At 42.2% G+C, this 21,991-nt stretch overlaps 1 protein-coding gene across 13 annotated transcripts in view; it reads right to left on the bottom strand.

The window, feature by feature from the left end:
* The window catches only part of YEATS2 (YEATS domain containing 2), a 112,566-nt gene that overhangs the window by 22,535 nt on the left and 68,040 nt on the right, over positions 1 to 21,991 (bottom strand). For all 13 annotated transcript variants that reach the window (XR_010116661.1, XR_010116662.1, XM_063621721.1 and 10 more), the window contains exons 16-20: positions 17,985 to 18,243; positions 16,770 to 16,931; positions 14,451 to 14,650; positions 12,878 to 13,036; positions 3,747 to 3,923 (exon numbers count right to left, since the gene is read on the bottom strand). Coding sequence is in view for 11 of the 13 variants with exons in the window: in XM_063621721.1 (XP_063477791.1) it covers positions 3,747 to 3,923; positions 12,878 to 13,036; positions 14,451 to 14,650; positions 16,770 to 16,931; positions 17,985 to 18,243 (957 nt within the window). In the remaining 2 variants the exon portion in view is untranslated. The remainder of the gene's footprint in view (positions 1 to 3,746; positions 3,924 to 12,877; positions 13,037 to 14,450; positions 14,651 to 16,769; positions 16,932 to 17,984; positions 18,244 to 21,991) is intronic.

Raw genomic sequence — 21,991 nt, 5'->3', positions numbered from 1 at the left:
GAAGCAGCAGCTGCAGGAGATGAAGCTTGAGAAGTCAAGCCACATCATTCAAGTCTGTGGGCTTCCAAGACGACTGAGAGATGGTTTTTCGACGACTGAGAGATGGTTTTTCAACAACTGTTGCTAGGCCAACTGGATATTTACACAAAAAAGAATAAAGTTTGGTGTCTACCTCACACCATGTACAAAAATTAACTCAAGCGGCCAGGCGCGGTGGCTCATGCCTGTAATCCCAGTACTTTGGGAGGCCAAAGTGGGTGGATCACGAGGTCAGGAGAGCAAGACCATCCTGGCTAACACGGTGAAACCCCATCTCTACGAAAAATACAAAAAAAAAAAAAAAAAAAATTAGCTGGGCGTGGTGGTGGGTGCCTGTAGTCTCAGCTACTCCGGAGGCTGAGGCAGAAGAATCGCTTGCATCCGGGAGGCAGAGGTTGCAGTGAGCCGACATCATGCCACTGCACTACTCCAGCCTGGGTGACAGAGCGAGACTCCATCTCAAATAAATAAATAAATAAATAACTCGAATGAATCTGAAACCTAATTATAAGAGCTAAATGTATAAAACTTGGAAGAAAACATAGGCTTGAATTTTGTGGCTTTGGATTAGGCAATGGTTTCTCAGATGTGACATCAAAAGAAAAAGCAATGAAAGAAAAATAGGTAAGTTTGGAGTTTATTAAAGACTTGTGCTGGGAAAACTGGGTATCTTTACGCAGAAGAATGAAACTAGACCCCTAGCTCTCACCACGCAATCAAAATGGATTAAAGAGTTAAATCTAAGACATCAAACTATGAAACTACTACAAGAAAACATTAGGGAAACTCTCCAGGACATTGGTTTGGGCAAAGATTTCCTAAGTAGTACCTCAAAAGCAGAGGTAACCAAAACAAAAATGTATAAATGGGATCACATCAAGTTAAAAAGCTTCTGCACAGCAAAGAAAACAATCAACAAAGAGACAACCCACAGAATGGGAAGAAATACTGGCAAACTACATACACATCTGACAAGGGATTAATAATCAGAATATATAAGAAGCTCAAACAACTCTATAGAAAAAAGCCAAACAATCTCATTTGAAAATGGGCAAAAGATCTGAACAGACATCTCTCAAAAGAAGACACATAAATGGCCCAACGGGCATATAAAAAAAATTCTCAACATCATTAATTGTCAGAGAAACACAAATCAAAACTACAGTGAGAAAGCATCCCACCCAGTTAAAATGGCTATCATCCAAAAGGCTGGTGAGGATGTGGAGAAGAGGGAACCCTCGTACACTGCTGGTGGGAATGTAAGTTAGTACAATCATGACAGAGAACAGTACAGAGGGTCCTCAAAAAACTGAAAATAGAACTACCATATGATCCACATCCCACTGCTAGGTATATACCCAAAACAAAGGAAATGAGTATACGAAGAGACGTCTGCACTCCCATGTTTATTACAGCACTATTCACAAAAGCCAAGATTTGGAATCAACCTAAGTGTCCATCTGAACGATAAAGAAAATGTGGTACATATACACAATGCAATATTATTCAGCTATAAGAAAGAATGAAATCCTGTCATTTGCAACATGGATAGAACTGGAGGACATTATGTTAAGTGAAATAAGCCAGGCACAGAAAGACACATTTCACACGTTCTCACTCATGTGGGAGCTAACAATTAAACCAACTGAACCCATGAAGACAGAGAGAAGAATGGTGGTTACCAGAAGGTGGGAAGGCCAGCAGCAGGGAGGGAGGGAGTGGGGATGGTTAATGGGTACAAAAATATAGTTAGAAGGGATGAGTAAGATCTAGTATTTGATAGCACAACAGGATGACCAAAATTCACAATAATTTCTTATATATTTTATAGTCACAAAGAGTACAATTGGTTTAAAAAAAAGATAAATGCTTGGGTGATAGATAACCCAATTACCCTGATGCGATTATTATGCATTGTATGCCTGCATCAAAACATCACATGTACCCTGTGAAGATCCACATTGATTATGTACCCATAATAATTTAATTTTTTTTTTTTTTTTTTGAGATGGAGTCTTGCTCTGTCATCCAGGCTGGCGTGGAGTGGCGCAATCTCGGCTCACTGCAAGCTCTGCCCTCTGGGTTCATGCCATTCTCCTGCCTCAGCCTCCTGAGTAGCTGGGACTACAGGCGCCTGCCACTACGCCCAGCTAATTTTTTTTTGTATTTTTAGTAGAGACGGGGGTTTCACCTTGTTAGCCAGGATGGTTTGATCTCCTGACCTCGTGATCCGCCCTCCTCAGCCTCCCAAAGTGCTGGGATTACAGGTGTGAGCCACCGCACCCAGCCTAATTTAAAAATTTTAAAAAGGAATGAAAAACAAATTTAAAACTTTTGTGATTCAATACTATCAAGAAAGTGAAAAGACAGCTCAGAGTGCGAGAAAATTTTTGCAAATCTGTTAAGAGACATATCTAGAATATATAAAGTACTCCTACACCTCAATGATTAAAAGACAACCAACTAAAAAATGGGCAAAGGATGTACATGGATAAAAGATATACAAATAGCCAATAAATACATGAAAAGATGCTCAATATCATTAACTATCAGGGAATTGCAAATCAAAATCACAATGAGATACTAGTTTACACCCACTACAATGGCCATAATTAAAAAAAAAGGACAAGAACAAGTTTGGGTGAGTTTGTGGAAAAACTGGAACCCTTGTATATTGCTGGTGGGAATCTAAAATGATGTCGCCACTTGGGAAAACAGTTTAGCAGTTCCTCATTAAAAAGAGTTACCATAGGCCAGGCGCAGTGGCTCACGCCTGTAATCCCAGCACTTTGGGAGGCTGAGGCAGGTGGATCACGAGGTCAGGAGATTGAAGCCACTCTGGCCAACATGGTGAAACCCCATCTCCACTAAAATACAAAAAATTAGCTCGACGTGGTGGTGTGTGCCTATAGTCCCAGCTACTTGGGAGGCTGAGGCACGGGAATCGCTTGAACCCAGGAGATGGAGGTTGCAGTGAGCCAAGATCTCGCCACTGCACTCCAGCCTGGCGACAGAGCAAGACTCCATCTCCAAAAACAAAAAAAAAAGTTACCATATAATCCAGCAATTCCATCCCTAGGTATACAGCCAAGAGAAATAAAAACGTGTTTGTACAAAAACCTGTACATAAATATTCACTGCAGCATTATTCACAACAGTCAAAAGGTAGAAAATAATCCAAGTGTCCATCAACTGATGAAGGGATAAAGAAAATATGGTATATCCATCAAACTGAGTATTATCCGGCCATGAAAAGGAGTATTGATGCAAGCCACAACGTGGATGAACTCTGCAAAGTCATGCTAAGCATCAGAAGCAGACCCAAAAGGGCATGTTGTATGACTCCCTTTATATGAAATGTCTAAAATAGGCAAATCCAAATAAAGTAGGTCAGCGGTCGCCTAGAACTACAGAAGGGCAGAATGGGAGTGACTGCTGATGGGTACTGGGCTTCTTTTTGGGATGATAAAACGTTCTGGGATTAGATGATGGTAATGACAGTTGCACAACCATGTGAATGACAAGCACTACTGAACTGTATATACAAAATGGGGACTTTTATAGTATGTGAATATTTCTTTAAAAAAAAAAAAAGCAATAGTTGAGTATTTTTAAAAGGTCCACTGATGTGCCTGCTGGACATCTTCCTTGTATCTATACCACTTTCATGTCTCATTAGGATTCTCTACTGACATGCTATTTCTCACCTGTTGTGCAGGACCATTTGCTGAGAGGGCCACAGCTGGGGAAGTGGCAGTTGTGATAACCCCTCCTGCTACTCTCAGCATTGTGGTTCCAGGCTTTGAGAGCTGTGAGGTGGCTGGCACAGTCTTCAAGGTGCTATCGGATATTTTCATCAGAGATGCCTGTCCTCCGTGGGCTGCCTGCAGAAACAAAATGGGCAGAAATAATCATGTTGCCTTGGATAATAGACATAACTCATTCCTTACTGACAGTTGAGATACGCCCCAAGACTTGGAGAATATCCAAGACAGTCTTACCAATAGAACCTACGTGAGGTGTTTACGCACCTTTCTAACAAGCTCCAAATTTTATGACCTTTCACCTATAAATATCCCTTTACCCCAGTATAGAACAAGTAAACTAATGCATTTACAAGTTACTATTTGGCAGCAGTATCTTCAAAGATAATAGGTCACTTGTTTTCAAAACAATTGATTACAACGTGCTCTTAAATGTATGTATAATCTTTAAACATGAAAATCAACCCTAGATGGGGCCAGATTTAAATGGGTAAGGTTAATGGTCTTCTAAATTAGATATAGGCTTAGCATTTTAGTACTGGAGAACCATTTACAAATTACATATTTTTTATTTTATTTTATTTTTTGAGAGACAGGGTCTTGCTCTGTCACCTAGGCTGGAGTGTAGTGGCACAATCATAGCTCACTGCAGCCTCGAACTCCTGGGCTCAAGTGATCCTCCTGCCCCAGCCTTTCAAGTAGCTGGGATTACAGGTATATGCCACACCTGGCTATTTCTTTTTTTTTTTTTTTTTTTTTTTGAGACGGAGTCTCGCTCTGTTGCCCAGGCTGGAGTGCAGTGGCGCAACCTTGGCTTACTGCAACCTCTGCCTCCCGGGTGCAAGCGATTCTCCTGCCTCAGCCTCCTGAGTAGCTAGGACTACAGGCACGCGCCATCACGCCCCACTAATTTTTGTATTTTTAGTAGAGATGGGGTTTCACCATGTTGGCCAGGATGGTCTCAATCTCTCTTGACCTCGTTATCTGCCCACCTTGGCCTCCCAAAATGCTGGGATTACAGGTACGAGCTGCCACGCCCAGCCAAACACCTGGTTAATTTAAAACCAGAAAATGATTTTTAGAGACAGGGTCACCATTATATTGCCCAGGCTGGATATAAATTATAAATGACAGTCTCAGTAGTCTAAATAAAGGCTCAACAAACTTTTTTTTTTTTTGAGACAGAGTTTTGCTCTTTTGCTCAGGCTGGAGTGCAATGGTGCGATCTTGGCTCAACGCAACCTCTGCCTCCCGGGTCCAAGCGATTCTCCTGCCTCAGCCTCCCGAGTAGCTGCAATTACAGGCATGCGCCACCACGCCTGACTAATTTTGTACTTTTAGTAGAGACAAGGTTTCTCCATGTTGGCCAGGCCAGTCTCAAACTCCTGACCTCAGGTGATCCGCCTGTCTCAGCCTCCCAAAGTGCTGGGATTACAGGCGTGACCCATCGCGCCCGGCCTTTTTTTTTTTTTTTTTAATGGCAAGAGTAAGCAATTTTGGCTTTGCAGGCCACAGGACCTCTGTTGCAACTCCTCGGCTCTATGATTACAGCATGAAATCAGTGTGGCTGTGTTCCAATAAAATGTTACTTACAAAAAACAGGAAGCATCAACAACAATCGCAACAAAAAGGAAAACCCAGTGGGACCTAATCAAACTAAAGAGCTTCTGCACAGCAAAAGAAACTATCAACAGAGTAGAGACAACCTACAGAATGGGAGAAAAGATTCATAAACCATGCATCCGACAAAGGTCTAGTATCAAGAATCTATAAGGAACCTAATTTAACAAGCAAATAAATAAACCTCATTATAAATAAACCTCATTAAAAAGTGGGCAAAAGACATGAACAGACATTTCTCCAAAAGAAGATACACAAGTAGCCAACAAACATGAAAAAATGCTCCATATCACTAATCACCAGAGAAATGCAAATCAAAACCACAATATCATCTCACACCAGATATAGGCTGTAGAGAAAAGGAAAGCCCTATACACTGTGGGTAGGAATGCAAGTTAGGTCAGCCACCATGGAAAGCAGTTTGGAGATTTCTCAACAGAAAACAAAGGTTAGGTGCAGTGGCTCAAGCCTGTGATCCCAGCACTTTGGGAGGCTACTTCAGCCCAGGAGTTCAAGACCAGCCTGGGCAACCTTGACCCTGTCACTACAAAAATTAAAAATTAGCTGGCCATGGTGGCACAGGACTGTAGTCCTAACTACTTGGGAGGTTGGGATGGGAGAACTGCTTGAGCCCAGGAGGTCGAGGGTGCTGCACTCCAGCCTGGGTGACAGTGTGAGATCCTGTCTCAAAAACAAAACAAAAAACTTAAAACAGAACTACCATATGACTCAGCAATCCATGTGCATACATCCAAAAGAAAATAAATCATTCTACTAAAAAGACATATGCATCCCTATGTCCATCACTGCACTATTCACAATAGCAAAGACATGGAATCAACCTAGGTACCCTTCAGCAGTGGACTGGATACACCATCAAATACCACACAGCCATGAAAAGGTAAGAAATCATTTCTTTTGAAGCAACACAGATGCAGCTGGAGGCCAATATTATCCTAAGTGAATGAATGCAGGACAGAAAACCAAAGGCTACATGTTCTCACTTACAAGTGGGAGCTAATCATTGGGTAAATGTGGACACAAAGATGGCCACAATAGAGACTGAGGACTATGACATGGGGCAGGGAGGGAAGGGTTAAAAAACTAACTATTGGGTATGATGCTCACTCCCTGGGTGACAAGATCAATCATGCCCCAAGCCTCAGCATCATGCAATATACCCATGTAACAAACCTGCACATGTACCCCCTGAATCTAAAATAAAAGTTGAAATTATAAAACACAGCAGCAACAACGCAAACAGGAAGCCTTGGCTATAGTTTGCCGAAGTCTGGTCTAAGTGACTGCTCAGTGTCCCAAATTAATGCACTCCACAAGTAGACACCATTTATCAGTTTCTGAGATCTTACTATGTGCCAGGAAGAACAGAAAGCACTTGTACATATCTTATGTCATCACAAGTCATTATTTTCACTAACTGTATAGGGTAGGTTTTAGTCCTGTCTTAGAGATGAAGAGATTAATTTACCAGGGTCACACAGCTAGCAGTATCTGAAAAAGTTATGACTAGATTCCACAAGTAATAGCCATGGCATAATTTGCATTTGAGCTTTATGCAAATAAAGACCACAATGAGATATGACTTTGCACTCACAACAACGGCTAAAATTAAAAAGAATGACAATCCTCCGTGTTGGTGAGGATGTAGAGCAAATCAAACTTCCTCATATTACTCTGGGATAGTCAAACAGTACAACCATTTTACTAAACCATTTGTCAGTTTCTTATAAACATATATCTACCCCATGATCAGGCTGTCCTGCACAAAAATATCTGTATAAGAATGTTTACAGTTTTATTCATGACAGCAAAAAACAAACAACAACAACAACAACAACAACAACAAACAGAAATAATCCAAAAGTCCATCAACAGGAAAGTGGAGTCATGGAACAAAAACAGAATAACTCTGGCCAGGCACGGTGGCTCACACCTGTAATCCCAGCACTCTGGGAGGCCGAGGCGTGTGGATCACCTGAAGTCAGGAGTTCAAGACGAGCCTGGCCAACGTGGTGAAACCCCATCTCTACTAAAAATACAAAAAGTAGACAGGCGTGGTAGTGGGTAATTTCAGCTACTCGGAAGGCTGAGGCAGGAGAATCACTTGAACTCGGGAGGTGGAGGTTGCAGTGAGCTGAGATCACACCATTGCATTCCAGCCTGGGCAACAAGAACAACACTCTGTATCAAAAAAAAAAAAAAAAAAAAAAAAACCCACAACAACAACAACAAAAAAAACAAACAAAAATAGAACAACTCGCAGGGCGCGGTGGCTCACGCCTGTAATGCTAGCACTTTGGGAGGCCTGGGCAGGCAGATCACCTGAGGGTCAGGAGTTTAAGACCAGCCTGGCCAACATGGTGAAACCCTGTCTCTACTAAAAATACAAAAATTAGCCAGGCGTGGTGGCAGGTGCCTGTAATCCCAACTCAGGAGGCTGAGGCAGGATAATCCCTTGAACCCAGGAGGTGGAGGCTGCAGTGAGCCGAGATCGCGCCATTGTACCCCACCCTGGAGGACAAGAGCGAGACTTCATCTAAAAAAAAAAAAAAAAGAAGAAAGAATAACTCAAGAACAAAAAAAGAATAAACTATTAACACACATATAGATAAATCTTAGAAACTTTACGTTGAATAACAGAAGCTAGACTTATATAAAAGACTACATACTATATAATTCCACTGATAGGAAGTTCAAGAAAGACAAAAGCTAATCTATGGTGAAAGAAACAGAAAAATGGTGATAGAAAAAAAATTTTTTTTTTTTCCTTAAGACAGGGTGTTGCTGTATCGCCCAGGCTGGAGAGCAGTGGCACCATCATGGCTCAGCGTAGCCTCAACTTCAAAGGCTCAAGCCATCCTCCCACCTCAGCCTCCCGAATGGCTGGGACCACAGGCATGTGCCACCATGGCCCAGATAGTTTTTTTTTTTTTTTTGAGACAGAGTCTTATTCTGTCGCCAGGCTGGAGTGCAGTGGCGCAATTTCGGCTCACTGCAACCTCCGCCTCCTGGGTTTAAGCAATTCTCCTGCCTCAGCCTCCAGAGTAGCTGGGACTACAGGTGCACGCCACCCGGCCCAGCTAATTTTTGTATTTTTAGTAGAGACAGGGTTTCACCATGCTGGCCAGGATGGCCTCAATCTCTTAACCTTGTGATCCACCCGCCTTGGCCTCCCAAAGTGCTGGGATTACAGGTGTGAGCCACCAGACCCAGATTTTTTTTTTTTTTTTTTTGGTAGAGACGAGGTGTCCCTATGTCACCCAGGCTGGTCTCAAATTCCTGGGCTCAAGTGATCCTCCTGCCTCAGCCCTGCAAGGTACTGGGATTACAGGCATGAGCCACGGTGCCTGGCCCAGGGAATGTTTTAAGAGTGATAGAACTATCCTATATCATGATTGTGATAGTGGTTGCATGAGTATATAAATTTGTCAAAACTCACTGAATGGTACACTTATGATCTATGCATTACTTTGTTATATCTTAAAGGATGCGGGGATAAAAGGAAAAAGCATTTAAAGCTTTGAATTTTCTTGAGCCTGGTTTGGGTTGTTTCCATAGGTTTTAATACGAAGTACTGTTGTGATGGTTAATTTTATGTCAACTTGAGTGGGCTGAGGGATGCCCAGGTACCTGGTAAAATATTATTTCTGGAAGAGACCAGCATTTGAATCAGTAGACAGAGTAAAGAAGATCCGCCCTCGCCAACGTGGGCAGACATCATCCAATCTGTCAAGGACCTGAATAGAACAAAAAGGCGGACAATGGGCGAATTCTCTCTCTCTCTTCTTAAGCTGAGACATCAATCTTCTCCTACCCTTAGACATCAGTGCTCCTGGTTCTCAGGCCTTCAGACTCCAGGACTTAATGCCAGTGTGCCCCTCACTCCCATGCCCATCAGTTCTCAGGCCTTTGTAGTCAGACTGAATCACACCACTAGCTTTCCTGATCTCCAGCCTACTAACAGCATGTCGTGGGACTCCTTGGTCTCCATAATCACAAGAGCCAATTCCCGTAATAAATTTCCTCTTAATATCTATATATATTATATTCTGTTTCTCTGGAGAACCCTAATAAAATTGTCATTTGTATTAACAGCTAAATCATCCATAATTTATTTGGATTTTTTTGACCCAAGAATTTAGAAGAGTATTTTAATTTTCAAGTTTTTTGGTTGTTATTGATTTGACTTTTTTACTGAGTAACAGAATGAAGCACATTGGATGCTGCTTTTGAAATATGCTAAGAGATTCTCTTTGTGGCCAAGTATACAATCAATTTGTTAATGTTCCACAGACATACAAGCAAAATGTGTATTCTGTGTCTCAATGATACAGAATTAAGCCTGTTAGTAGTGTTATTCCAATATAAATCCTTTATAACAAAAAAGATTTATCCACTTGATTAGCTAAATGCTGAGACATGTTAAAATTCTTCTCTGTGACTGTAGTTTTATCAAATTCTCCTCATATTCCTAATAGTCTTTGCACTTTATATACTTTGCTGCCACAGAGTTCATTGCATAAACATTTGTGCCGCTTTATCTTCATTGTGGACAGCAATACTCCTCTCAGCACCAAATCCGAAAAAACCAGAAAAGGCATAAATAAATAAATGTATTCTACTGGTTGTGTTCAAAAACTAGTTGAGGAGCCCAATAGTGGACAAGCAACTATGAAAAACAGACAAGAGGCTGCAGAAGAAAGCCTCGCCAAGTGATAAAAGCCTTACGCGGGACATGCCAGGAGAATCTGCCACAGAAGCGTGGAAAAACGCTAGATATGCTCCACATCTGGAGATGGCAGAAGCTTGAGGCAACCAGAAGGGTGATGTGTTGGGTACTGCGGCAAGAGCAGCCAGTTCTATTCAGTTTCCAGTGTTCTCCATGCCCTGTACCCCCCGCTTCCTCCTTCCTGTGGTGCTTGCTGTGTTGGTTTGAGATATATCCACATATGTAGTTGGAAAAGGGAAGAGTATTTTAACAGCTCTTTCAAATACTGTTGTTACTCTTCTCTGATGCTACACTAAAGCTCAACAAGTGGAAGTTTCTTCAAGTTTAGTTGTATTATGTAATCCGAAACCACAGCAATTTAAAGTCTTCTCTGTTAGATCTTGAGTCAGAAAGATGAAAAATTAAAAAAAAACTAAAGGCCGGGTGCAGTGGCTCACGCCAGTAATCCCAGTATATTGGGAGGCCGAGGCGGGCAGATCACGAGGTCAAGAGATTGAGACGATCCTGACCAACATGGTGAAATCCCGTCTCTAGTAAAAATACAAAAATTAGCTGGGCATGGTGACGGGCGCCTATAATCCCAGCTACTCGGAGGCTGAGGCAGGAGAACTGCTTGAACCCAGGAGGCGGAAGCTGCAGGGAGTCAAGATCGTGCCACTGCACTCCAGCCTGGCGATGGAGCAAGGCTCCATTTCAAAAAAATATATAAAAAATAAAAAAATAAATAAAAATAAAGTTTTCTCTGTCAAGCTAAAATCCGTTGGTCAGGAACTTTTGCTTCCACACAGGAAACAGAGGGCAATAAAGCACTGTTGCTCCTACTCTAACAAGAAAAGGCTGAATACACTACAAAATCTTATTTTTTTGAAACATATTGGAGGGCTGAAATCTCAAAGTAGCTAAGTAACCTGAAGATTAAAGATAGCCAGTCCCTGCAAGGAGGGAGGGGCAACAGGAATTGTCTCACCTGTGCACTGCTGCAACGCAAGCAAGTATGAAATCTGAGGAAGATTTAAAAGAACTGACTACAGTGAACTGCAGGGCCTTGTATCTGTTTAACATGGGTAAGGACATTCGACAAAAAAGAAATTAGGACACCAAATGCTGGTAATTTGAAAAGATCAATACAACTGATAAACCTCTAGCTAGACTGATCAATAAAAAGAGGACACATAATTACCAAAAGCAAGAATGAAAATGGGCTGGGCGTGGTGGCTTGTGCCTGTAATCCCAGAACTTTTGGAGGCCGAGGCGGGCAGATCACAAGGTCAGGAGTTCGAGACCAGCCTGATCAACATGGTGAAATCCCGTCTCCACTAAAAATACAAAAATTAGCCAGGCATGGTGGTGGGCTCCTGTAATCGCAGCTACTCAGGAGGATGAGGCGGGAGAGCTGCTTGAACCCAGGAGCCTGGGCAACAGAGCAAGACTCTGTCTCAAAAAATATATATAAAAAGAAAAGAAATAACCTGAACAGTCCCGTATCTAGTAAATAAACTGAAACTGTAGTTTAAAACTGTAGTATAAAAACCTTCTCAATTACGAAAACTCCAGGTTAATATGGCTTTTACAGGTATATTCAATTAAACAGTTAAGAAATAGTACCAATTCTATATAAACTCTTCCAGTAAAGAGAAAAGAAAGGAAAAGCTTCCACTTCATTTTATGAGGCCAGTTATTACCCTGACACCAAACCAGACAGAAATTACTAAGAAAACTACTGACCAGGAACCCTTGCAAAAACTCTAAACAAGGCCGGACGTGGTGGTTCACGCCTGTAATCCCAGCACTTTCGGAGGCCAAGGCGGGGAGATCACCTGAGGTCACGAGCTAGAGACCAGCCTGACCAACATGGAGAAACCCTGTCTCTACTAAAAACACAAAATTAGCTGGGCATGGTGGTGCATGCCTGTAATCCCAGCTACTCACTCACTGTCTGGATACTATAGCTGAAACTGGCCCATTCTGGATCTTCTACGTGAAGCCCCTCTGGAGAAATTTTACAACAAAGTGTCAAGAAAGCTTTGTTTCTTCTAAAGAAATATGCGTTTTTTCTTTCTCACAAATAGTGTGACTTTAAAACTGACCATGCTTCTCACTTTGTCTTTGCTATCACGTTTATACCTTGATTTTTTTAACTGTGCAAGATATCTTAAGTGTTTGCATATGAGAATAACACCTGGAGCCTTAATTTTCTCATTCGACTTATATTTTCCCAAACCTCAAGATTCATTTTTGTTTTTCTATATTTTTTATTGTTCATTTTCTTTCTTTCTCTCTTTTTTTTTTTTTTGAGACAGAATCTTGCTCTGTCGCCCAGGATGGAGTGCAATGGCGCGATCTCGGCTCACTGCAACCTCCGCCTCCCGGGTTCAAGCGATTCTCCTGCCTCAGCCTCCCGAGTAGCTAGAACTATAGGCACGCACCACTGCGCCTGGCTAATTTTTGTGTTTTTAGTAGAGACAGGGTTTCACGATGTTGGCCATGTTGGCCAGGCTGGTCTCCAACTCCTGACCTCAGGCAATCCACCCACCTTGGCTTCCCAAAGTGCTGGGATTACAGACGTGAGCAACCACTCCTGACCTTATTGTTCATTTTCTTATGTAACCTTAATTTCTTTGTGAAAAGAGAGAAACTACATGTAAATAAGTAAATAAATGCCATAATCACCCCATATTTGGGGTGTGTGCATGGGCGTATTTACCTGTGTAAACAACGTGGTTTTCTGCCCAGAGATGACTTTTAGCGTTTGTTGTCCTTGTGCAGAAGATGTGCTGACTCCCAGTGTTCCTTGGACCACTGACCCAGTGGTGAGTTGTTTTCCAGAAGTCTGGGGTGATGGCTGACCAACTAAAAATGTGCCCTAAGTTAGAAAAAAATATAAAGAACTAACCGGTAATTTGTTAAATTCAAATGGACTGTTCTGATCCCTTAAATCACATGTAACGTCCCATGTTACAAGCTACAACGCTCTCCCCTTTAATTTTGCAATGTAGGCAAAATAATTCAAAAGAATATTTGTGCTCTGTTACTTCCATTAGTTATTCCCACTTCTCAAACTTTGCACCGTAGTTACAGAACAGCCTGTTGCAAACTCATGCTTTGCAATTTAGTCCTCAAAGCTGGATTTAATCATTCAGACTGATAATCGTCTTTCTCAATAAGAACATCTGGAACCAAAATTCTATTACTTTCCTTCAAAAAGAGCCAAGACTTCAGTGACAAGAGGAGAGGAGGAGGAAACCTGTTCCTAATCAAATCTAACTGAACTCTAAATATTACAACTTGATACCGTCTCTTTGATCACTCCCTTCTATGAGCAACTTTTCAACTGTACATTAATACTGTTTATTACCTCATGGATTTGGGAGGCAATTAGCATAGTAGAAATCTTTAAGGCAGGAAGATCTGGGTTTAAACCCAAATTCTTTTCCTTTTTTTTTTTTGAGACAGGGTTTCCCCCAGGCTGGAGTACCATGGAGTGATCTCGGCTCACTGCAACCTCTGCCTCCCGGATTCAAGTGATTCTCCTGCCTCAGCCTTCCAAGTAGCTGGGATTACAGGCGTGCACCACCACACCTGACTGATTTTTGTGTTTTTAATAGGGACAGGGTTTCACCATGCACCAGGCTGGTCTTGAACTCCTGACCTCAGGTGATCTGCCCGCCTCGGCCTCCCAAAATGCCAGGATTACAGGCATGAGCCACTGTGCCTGGCTTAAACCCAAATTCTACCATTGGCTTGGCAGGAAGATCCTGGATAAGTTACTAAAATTTTTCTCAATCTCTACTTCCTCTTCTCTCAAAGCAAGCATAAAAAGATAAAAAGATAGTGTTTTTTTTTTTTTTTTTTTTGAGACAGGGTCTCACTCTGTCACCCAGCCAGGGTGGAGTGCAGTGGTGCAACCTCAGCTCACTGCAGCCTCGACCTCCCAGGTTCAAGCAATCCTCCCACCTCAACCTTCGGAGTAGGTGGGACTGTAGACGTGCACCACCACGCCCAGCTAATTTTGGTATTTTTAGTAGAGACGGTGTTTCGCCATGTTGCCCAGGTTGGTCTCGAACTCCTGGGCTCAAGCGATCCACCCACCTTGGCCTCCCAAAGTGCAAGGATTACAGGCATGAGCTACCACACCCGGCCAAGATAGAGATATTGATAACATGGTTAAGGTGTTAGTATTGAATCCTGATCCCAGAGCTGTAAGGTAAATCAGTTATAATTAAGCACAGTTATCCAATAGCTAAATGATTTAGAATACCAGTTACAGAGAACCAGACCTGGGGAGTTTGCTTGAGGATGTAAGATGTGTAAGTCAGGTGCTGAGATATCCCTCCAGAGCCAGCAGTACTTTGAGTTCCTCCTCCTGCTGTTCCTCCTCCTCCTCCTGTGCTGCTGCCTCCACCGCTGCCACTGCCTCCACCACCTCCTCCTCCTCCGGCACCACTCCCACTACCGGCAGCTGAGCCAGACTGGAGATCTAAAAATACAATGAATGACAGCGAACATCACAAAAAGTATCAAGCAAAGCTTTAACATAAAAAACAAATGAGCCCAGAGAGATGTTTCCCTTTTAGTGGCATTCTTTCTCCTTTCCTATTTTCCTCCTTCTTTTCTGTAATCTACCTATCCTGTGACAAGAGTGAGGAGAACTTCCTAGACTTTAGATCAAAATCTATTTCCTTTCAACTGCATGACAACTGACTGTATTTTGGCTCTGAGTACAATGAAGATACTTTGACGTGGTCATGGGAGATCAAGGGAAGGCTTCCTACTGACATTTTCTAGCCAAGTATTTTTTTGAGACAGAGTCTCACTCTGTCGCCAGGCTGGAGTGCAATGGCAAGATCTCGGCTCACTGCAACCTCTGCCTCCCGGGTTCAAGCGATTCTCCTGCCTCAGCCTCCCAAGTAGCTGGACTACAGGCGTGTGCCACCATGCCCGGCTAATTTTGTATTTTTAGTAGAGAGGGGGGTTTCACCATGTTGGCCAGGATGGTCTCGATCTCCTGACCTCATGATCTGCCCACCTTGGCCCTCCAAACTGCTGGGATTGCAGGTGTGAGCCACTGCACCCAGCCTCTAGCCAAGTATTTTAATCAACACTTAAATGTGCTCAGATAGGTGCTTCCCAACTTTTGGGCATCTGATTCATTATCATTGAATTGCTGGAATTTAGTGTAACTTTAGAGTGCTCGATGTTGTCTCCCTGCCTTGGGAAAAATGAAGACTTTCCTTCATTTACGATGAGTCCAGGACCCCATTCTTCTTTGGCTTTCAAATCCCACTTCAAAGCCTTGAAGTCTTTTTACTTCTCTTTTGGTGAGATAATGCATTTGAACTACCCGGACTATGAATATTCACTCAACAAATACTAACTTCCAATTTCCTTCTCCACCTTCATTCCAGTGATTATTGGAATAGCTTCCTTCTCAATGGTTTATTTTTGCCCCAAGGATATCACAAGAATCTAAGTAGCTCCCTGGATGATTTTTGAAATATTTACATTGTCCTTTTCTTACATATTTAACTTTTGGACATACCACTGCTTAGGTATGAGGAAAAAATACCAAGTGAGAGTGGAACTGACCCATCATGGTCAATGAATGTAAGGACGATGAGCTGACACACTGCATTTTGGCAAGGACGGTTAACTTCTAATGACCCTGAATGCTGTACCCTTCTACTTCTGATCCAGAGGGAAATAATTTCCTTTCATCCTATCCTTTTCAACACAGCCCAAACTGTTTTTCTCTATATGTCAAAGCAAAAGTTTCTGTAACTGCAGATAAACTGCCTCATTTCCATGGGGCTTTAAGACTTACACACCTAGGTAGAGTCTGTATTTCTCTTTCCATCTCCAAACCTAGCAGAAGTAAGGAATACATCCAAACCAGCTGTCCTCAAGCTTTGTGGCACCAGGGACCAGTTTCATGGAAGACAATTTTTCCATGAATTGGGACAGGAAGCGGGGGGTGGTTTTGGGATGAAATTGTTCCACCTCAGATCATCAGGCATTAGATTCTCATAAGGAGCACACAACCTAGATCCCTCACATGCACAGTTCTCAACAGGGTTCGTGCTCCTGTGAGAATCTAATGCCACTGCTGATCTGATGGGAGGCAGAGCTCAGGCAGTTATGCTTCTTCGTCCACGCTCACCTACTGCAGTGCGGTCCAGGGGTTGGGGACCCCTGATCTAAATGAAGTCAAACGGACACATTCGATTCCAATCCTATGCCAACCTATCCCCAAAAACAGACTTCCAGCCTCTATAATTAGATGGATCTTCCCTCAGGTATCACCAGATAATTTTCAGACACCACTTCATTCATGGTTCATGTAGACAGCTTTCTCCCAACAGCCTCACTAGCCATCTCGCTCTAGAGTGATTCATCCCTGATCGCAAACACTGAGGAGCAAACCCACTTCTGGTTAAATTATCGTATGTGTTAAATCCATCTGGGCAAATGCTACCATTACACCACCCAACAGAGTTACAGAAATGCTTCCTGAAACAGGTAAGAACTGCCCTCAGATGGACAAGATGAACACACAGAGAACCAAGAACCAAATGATTCAACCCAATGGTTGTACTAACTAGCATTGTTCGTAGCTCGCAGGATGGCTCCTTGAGGGATCAGCAGCAGTTTTCCTTTTCCTGAAGGGTTCTTGCTGTTTGTAGTTAGGTAGAGTTTAGTGCCAGGAGGCAAATTTGCTAAGTTGGCCAAATTAGTGGCTGGTAGCTGCAACGTTGCCATTACTAAAATGGTAAAGGAGAAAAAATCGTAAGATAAATTGAAACTAAGGGCAACACTCTAAAATTAAAATACAAGGCAACAAATTCGTATTTTAGAACACTAACATGCAATAAACTTGAAGTTTGTTTCCCAGATGCACAATGCTTTAAAGACTGATTTTCCTAAATATCTTGCTAACTAAAAAATAATTTATAGACCAGAAAAGCCTGCCAGAGGCTCTTTATATCTGTATATTAATAGGGTGATCATATGTCCTGGTTCTGCCTAGAACAGTTCTAGGTTACACCTGTCTCACTGTAATTATTAATAATGACTCTTTTTACTCTCCAAAGTACTGTGGTTTGGACGATTAATGAAATAATCACCCTATCTATGGAGGATTACATATTTTCCCCCATTTGTTTAAAGTCAAAGTTAGGGCAAATTTGTGCTCCTAACTGGCAAGTACCGTTGGCCCTCTGTATCTGTGGATTTCACATCCATGGATGTAACCTACCTCAGATAAAAAATATCCATATATTTGGGAGAAAAAAGGATGAGTACATCTGTATTGAACATGTACAGACTTTTTTCTTGTCATTATTCCTTAAACAACACAGTGTTAACAACTATTTACATAGCATATACATTGTTATTACATTGTTATTTACCTTGTTATTAGGTATTAAAATAACCTAGAGATGATATAAAGTACACCAGAGGAAGTATATAGGTTATACGTAGACAGTACAGCATTTTACACAGGGGACTCAAGCATCTGTGGATTTTGCTATCTGCAGCAGGGGGTCCTGGAACCAATCCCCCACAGTACTGAGAAATGATTTGTTCGTGTGTGTGTGTGTGTGTGTGTGTGTGTGTGTAAACTTAAAGCTAAATACTTACAGACCTTTATATGAAATGTCCCATAAAAAAGAACAAACATTTCAATACACTTCTTATAGCATCAACCTAACTAGGCTTTCCTGGACAAGATCAAATAGCAAATAAAATCACTAGCAAAGGAAATTTTGGACAGAGCTTCTGCTGAAAGGGCTCCCAGTGATGATCCGTTTTACCTGAACCCTGGGATCCACTCTTCTGAGGACCAGCAGCAGTAACCTGGGCCTTGGTTAAGGTCTGCACTGGCTGAGCAACAATGGTTCCTCCACCTGCACTCACAAGTGCTTTGGCAACTCCTTGGGTCACGACTTGCTTTGGCCCAACTGCTTTGGAGACAGAAGAGCTGGCCTTGGCTACCAGGATCTGGCCACCACTGATCGCCACAGCCTGCTTCACTGTTGAAGGTAAAGCAGACCCAACCGGTACCCCGACAACCTGTTCAAAACAGAGCAGAGTCCAACGGTGCTTCGAGAGCTCTTAGAACAGCAGTCACGGTTTTGGCAAAAAGCAAAACAAAGGCCTGCACATAATACATGCAGCCTAATTCAGTCATCTAGGAAAGCTACCTACACAGGTGTGAACGGCAACCGTTATTTCTTACACTTGGGTATTACAATAATAGAAGCTTAACAATTGTTGTCTTGCCTCAGCTACTTTTTATAATTTACTTTAATAGAAAATTTGGGAAATTCAGAAGTATAAAGAAAAAAGTTTGGCTGGGCGTGGTAGCTCACGCCTGTAATCCCAGCACTTTGGGAGGCCAAGGCAGGAGGATCATGTGAGATCAGGAGTTCGAGACCAGCCTGGCCAATATGGTGAAATCCAGTCTCTACTAAAAATACAAAAATTAGCCGGGCATGGTTGCACACACCTGTAGTCCCAGCTACTCTGGAGGCTGAGGTGGGAAAATCCCCTGAACCTAGGAGGCGGAGATTGCAGTGAGCCAAGATCATGCCACTGCACTCTAGCCTGGGTGACAGAGTGAGACTCTGTCTAAAAAAAAAAAAAAAAAAAAATCAGCCAGTACAGTGGCACATATCTGTAGTCTCAGCTACTCAGGAGGCTGAGGCAGGGGAGGATCCCTTGAGCCTAGGAGTTCAAGGCTGCAGTGAGCCGTGATCACACCACTGCCCTCCAGCCTGGGTGACAGAGCAAGACCGTGTCTAAGAAAAAAAAAAAAAGCTAGAATAATATTGAACTGTATTTAAAAAAAAAAAAAAAAAAAAAGACCCCAGTACCCAAATAATGAAAATTAGAAGTATCTAGTTCCGAAAGTAAAATGAATTCTTTTAAGAAAATATTCAGGAGTGTTTTTAAAACAAAGTCAACAGTAGGATGTTAAATTAAAGGAAACATTGAATGAATGGCAAATTGGAGCAGTGTTTCCCACTCCCCAGCTCTTTATTTCATAAAAAGAACTTCTCACCAGAAACTAGATGAACAGACTTCCACAAGGTTAGAAGAAATGCAAAAGATCTACCTTCTTAAGGCAAAAAAGACAAAATAGGAAGTGCTGTTCACCCATCAGATTGGGGGAAAAAAAAAAGTTTAAAAGTCTGATAACACCAAGAAGTTACTAGAGGCTGTAGGGAAAATAGGAATTTTTGCTCACTGTTGGTAGGAAGATAAATTTGGACAGCCATTCCAAAGAGGCAGTGGCCTATCTGCTAAAACTGAAAATTCACATACCTCCATATAGCAGGAATTGTTTTTAGGAATATATCCTAGAGAAACAGACATGCGTTCAAGGGAACGTATACAACAATGTCCAACATAGCATTATTTTTACTAAAAATTGTTAGCAACCTTAATGTCTCCAGCATGCAACAACATTCTTAATGTCTACAGATAGAGGAATGGACAAACTGTGGCATAAAACAGACAATGAAAGGTCATACTAAAAATAAATGAACTAGAATTATATATATTAGTGATATACTAGTGTAAACAGACTGGAAGAATAAGAAAGTGAAAAGGGAGTTGCAGAAAAAAGTAACTAGAAGTATCTTTTACGTAAACCTTCAAAACACAAACAACATCACGTTTCCTATGACTATGTATTCATGTAATAAGTGCATGGAATAGAAGGCTACACATCAAAGCCGTGACAGTGCTTGCTGCCTCTGGGAAGTACTAAATGGACTTCAACTTTATCAGAAATGTTTTATTTGGAGAAGAAAGATCTGAAGTAAACATGAATACGTAAATTTGGGGTGGGGGATATGGGGGTATTGATTACTTCTCTACATGTGTTACTGGAATTTTAGAGTATTTCTAAATTTTAAAATAAGATTATTTAGAAGGTAGAATGAAATGATAAACCATATGCACTGATAAGTAGGAAGTTTTTTTTTGTTGTTTTTTGTTTTGAGATGCAGTCTTGCTCTGTCGCCCAGGCAGTGGCACAATCTCAGCTCGCTGCAACCTCCGCCTCACGGATTCACGCCATTCTCCTGCCTCAGCCTCCCGAGTAGCTGGGACTACAGGCACCCACCACCACGCCCAGCTAATTTTTTGTATTTTTAGTAGAGGCGGGGTTTCCCCATGTTAGCCAGGATGGTCTCGATCTCCTGACCTCGTGATCTGCCCGCCTCGGCCTCCCAAAGTGCTGGGATTACAGGTGTGAGCCACCGCGCACGTCCGGAAGTTTTAAATTAAAATATTGCTATATCATACATGGTTTCTGTTCAAAGACTGTAAGTACAATAAAATACATTTACCATGTAGTTGGATAATATAGCTGACGTAAAGAAAACAGTCCCTTGGCTGGGCACAGTGGCTCGCGCCTGTAATCCCAGCACTTCAGGAGGCCGAAGCAGGCGGATCACAAGGTCAAGAGATCGAGACTGTCCTGGCCAACATGGCGAAACCTCATCTCTACTAAAATTACAAGGAATTAGCTGGGCGTGGTGGCGGGCGCCCCAGCTACTTGGGAGGCTGAGGCAGGAGAAGGGAGTCAGAGGTTGCAGTGAGCTGAGATGATGCCACTGCACTCCAGCCTGGCGACAGAGCAAGACTCCATCTAAAAAAATAAATAAATAAAATAAAAAGAAAAGAAAACAGTCCCTTAATCAAGTATTATAAACCACAGCGTCACAAAGAAGAAACAGTGTAGTTTCGGTAAGCACACAGATCTGGTTTCCCAGGTTAGTTATTTTTAGTTAGTAGCTAGGTAAGTTATTTAACCTCTCTGAGTTTTACCATCAGCCTCCTCATCTATAAAATATGGGTAACATTTACCCTCAAAATCATGAAGCAAAATGAGAACAAGTTTATAGGATGCCTAGCTAACATGACAGCTGTTGCTGCTCATCACAACACTTCAACTGAAGAATAATAATCCAAAAGGGGACGTGGAGACCAGCAAAGGACAGCCAAAGGACAGACATTTGTGGCTGTCTTCCACATTTGGCCAAGGCAGAGACCTTGATCTTAACCTCTGGATTCAGCAGGTGAAACAGAAATTAATCTTGAGTGAATTATACAACATGGGGATGTGCCTGCTGCTTTAAAATATTCCAGGAAGATAAATTAAGACGAGTAAAATGCTGGTAATTGTTAAAACTGGGTAACAGGCACGTGGGATTCATCACACTATTCTCTCTACTTTTCTGTATGTTTAAGAAAGGAGAGAAGAAAAGAAGAAACAAAAGAATAAAAGAACCAATTTAAAAAAGCAAGTTAACCTAGAATGAAGACAAGAAATCGCCCCCAGCTCTCCTGATTTGGTTGAAATACTCCTTATTACCCACATCTACATCTCTGTTTTGTTGTTGTTTTTTGAGATGGAGTTTTGCTCTTGTTGCCCAGGCTGACTCAAGTGCAGTGCGCGATCTCAGCTCACCGCAACCTCCGCCTCCCGGGTTCAAGTGATTCTCCTGCCTTTGCCTCCTGAGTAGCTGGGATTATGGGCACACGCCACCACACCTGGCTAATTTTGTATTTTTAGTAGAGACGGGGTTTCTCCATGCTGGTCGGGCTGATCTCGAACTTCCAACCTCAGGTGATCTACCTGTCTCGGCCTCCCAAAGTGCTGGGATTACAGGCGTGAGCAACCGCACCCAGCCTTCATCTCTGTTCTAACTGCATGAACTTCATTCTGCAGGGGACCTGTAGAGTTTCTGTAGCCACAGAGCAGGGCAAGGTCATCCTCCCAGTGATGTGGAAATACGGAAACCCTTCT

Source organism: Symphalangus syndactylus, chromosome 17 (genome assembly GCF_028878055.3).
Source record: "Symphalangus syndactylus isolate Jambi chromosome 17, NHGRI_mSymSyn1-v2.1_pri, whole genome shotgun sequence".
NCBI classification, from domain to species: Eukaryota; Metazoa; Chordata; class Mammalia; order Primates; family Hylobatidae; genus Symphalangus; species Symphalangus syndactylus.
This window is presented reverse-complemented; position numbering and strand designations above follow the sequence as displayed.